We start from the raw sequence: 2,595 nt of genomic DNA, 5'->3' as shown, positions 1-2,595 counted from the left end.
CATCCAATTTCAACCATCTCGAGCTACAAGGAGATACAAATCGAGAGGAGGGGAAGGAGAGGAGGAAGAACACGCTACAGTTCACGCCACACACGTCGTCTACCCGTTTGTCCACCACCTGAGCTAGCTGGTGTTATAAGATGATCTTGGGCCTCAGGTCCATTCTCGCCCAGCAAACCGAGCCGGCTTGCGAGGTACACGTCTGGGCCGGTCTTGTTCTGGTAAAACGGGCCCGTCGGTTACTTGGTCGCTGACAGAAACAATCGATGGTTGTACGTAAGTGCCCTGATGAAACTCAATTTGTCGAGTTTCAAAACACATGTGTGTAAGTAGATTATTAGTAGGCAAAAAATTAAGTATCAAAGAGTGTAAGCTAACATAGCTCCAAACGTTTAGTGACACACAACAAATTAAATTCGAGGAGTAACTTTCCCCATTTTCTACATGAAAAACTTAATTACCTCACTGTTAGAAAGTAAATTAGCATTGTAATCAACTGCGTGCCATTCATGAATCATGAAATACCTCTTCCTTTAGCAATAGCCATTCGAATGTCATAACAGACCGAGAACCGGTTTTGATTGAAGTCTTTGTGTAAGTCCGGCCACATGAAAACATTTGCAATCAAACAAATGAGAAAATTCAAAAATCTCAACCCGCATTCTCCCTTTGATGGATCAATTTTTTACTGATGTTCATAGTACCATCTAGTATTAACCAGTGACTACTTTTACAACCTACCTACATTAATATATATCACCACGAGACAATAGTTCTCACAGGGAGTTAATTAACACTCAAAATCTATAGCTTCTTCTCATGGATGCATTTCCTCAAACACTTGACAGACGCACTAATTGCCTTACCTTGATCCATATCCAGCAATCTGCGCAGGAGGAAAGCGAGCACCACGGCCGGCATCTTGACGCTGCCCGACTTCTGGTCCCTCTCCGAGGTTCTTCCAGCTGCGAGTCGTGCGGCGGCGCCGTAGCAGAGGTCGGCGGCCACAACGGTCGGGATGCACCGAGGTAAGGATGGCACGCGGCGGCGGTATGCCGGCGCAGGCGCGCCATCGCGGGAGACGCCCTGGAGATGTTCGAGGTGTAGGCCCTAGGCCTCCGACGAAGAGGTGGAGAGATCAGATCAGTGCGTCGCTAGTGGCTCCGGCGGTTGGACCACGGGCGCCGGCGCCGGCGCCGGCACCAGATACGAGTCGAACTCGGATTGCGTAATTTCTACGCGGCGGCGCATCGGGGGATCTATATCAGGCGGGCTGCCGAGATAGATCGCATTTTTCGTTCGATCTCGCGAGCAAACCATCTCCTCGATAGATCACGCGCGACCATCTCCTGGCGACCTAACAACCCGGCGACGGCGACGGGGACGGCGAGCAAAGAATCCGGCGAGTTCCCTCTTTTTCTCCTCCGATCATTTCAATTTTAGCATCGTAATTGTTCTATTACTTGTTTCGCTTGTGCAATCACTTGGTCTTTTCTGTTCTTTGCTGTGTTCTTTGTTTCGCAGAGATGACTAGCCAGGTCGCCGCGACTCTGCCGCCGTTGCTTCCTACCCCGGCGCACTGCCTCCTCCTCGCGCCTCCTCCGGCGGTGTACACGGCTCGTGTGGAGTTGGACAGCAAGAAGCAGCAGCCTGGACGTGCCTCGATGAGCCGAAGTTGGATCAGAGACAAGGTCGACCTTCCTGGGCGTGCTTCTGGGAGCTCCAGCTGGATCACTGACAAGACCCTCCGCCGGGCCGAGACTTTGGACGGCGGCGTCGAGCGCCTCGGCCGCGTGGGGACGCCGAGGGAAAAGTGGAAGAGGCCGGCGAGCCGTGCGCCATCCATTGATCGGTGTGAGAAGAAGCTGAGGCCTCCGACTGAGATGCTGACACACTCGGAGGCATCACTCATCGCTGGCCCTGTGGCGTCGGTCGACTGGTCGGAGAAGAAGACGACGCCTCTGACAGACCGGTCCGAGCAGAAGCCGAAGCCCTTGGCTAAGATGGAGGCAACCTCGGAGGCATCATTCTTCGCTGGCCCGACATTCATCCTGTCGCCAGACCCGAGCGAGCTGCCCATGCCAACCTTCCTCTATAAGCAAGCACAAGGCCACTAAAGTGTTAGCTAGATTTGTGGCCCCGATGCTCATTGATCAGCAAGATCGAAGCCGTTTCCAGTATGCAGCTAGCTCGACTACGCTAGGTCGGTAGAGTATCTTCAGTGTGTAGCTAGGTGGACTATGCTGATCAGCAAGAAGCTTGGAAGCTGTTTTCAGAATGTAGCTAGGTGTACTATGCTCGTATGCATGCATCTATGTATGGCAATCTGTCATTTCCGCGTGTGCGCACGATTAATACAATTATTTCCATTTATTCTTGAGCTTGGCACTGACTTTTGTCTGCGATGGTGTTATGCATTCTGCAAATAAGTGTCCGACACGGCATACTCTGCAAAGTGCAAACAAAGTCAATTTCGCAAACACCTTCAGGGTTTGAGCAGAATAGGCCTAGTCGCCTCCTTCACGGCGACAGCCAGGCTCCTTGGACCGCGTGGTGACTAGCTTTGACGAGCAGCACGTCGCGGGTCGCCGTGAC

General features: G+C 52.3%; 1 protein-coding gene across 1 annotated transcript; it reads left to right on the top strand.

Annotated features, from left to right (window-relative positions):
* Positions 1 to 737: 737 nt before the first annotated feature.
* Positions 738 to 2,373, top strand: LOC123401661. The gene has a single exon (XM_045095505.1). The coding sequence runs from the start codon at positions 1,527 to 1,529 to the stop codon at positions 2,115 to 2,117; it is 591 nt and encodes a 196-aa protein (XP_044951440.1). The 5' UTR covers positions 738 to 1,526; the 3' UTR covers positions 2,118 to 2,373.
* Positions 2,374 to 2,595: the final 222 nt, after the last annotated feature.

Source organism: Hordeum vulgare, chromosome 6H (genome assembly GCF_904849725.1).
Source record: "Hordeum vulgare subsp. vulgare chromosome 6H, MorexV3_pseudomolecules_assembly, whole genome shotgun sequence".
In the NCBI taxonomy this organism is placed as follows: domain Eukaryota; kingdom Viridiplantae; phylum Streptophyta; class Magnoliopsida; order Poales; family Poaceae; genus Hordeum; species Hordeum vulgare.
This window is presented reverse-complemented; position numbering and strand designations above follow the sequence as displayed.

Bases quoted from the DNA above. Each gene is read 5' to 3' on its own strand.
- LOC123401661 (XM_045095505.1), top strand. From the start codon at position 1,527: ATGACTAGCCAGGTCGCCGCGACTCTGCCGCCGTTGCTTCCTACCCCG.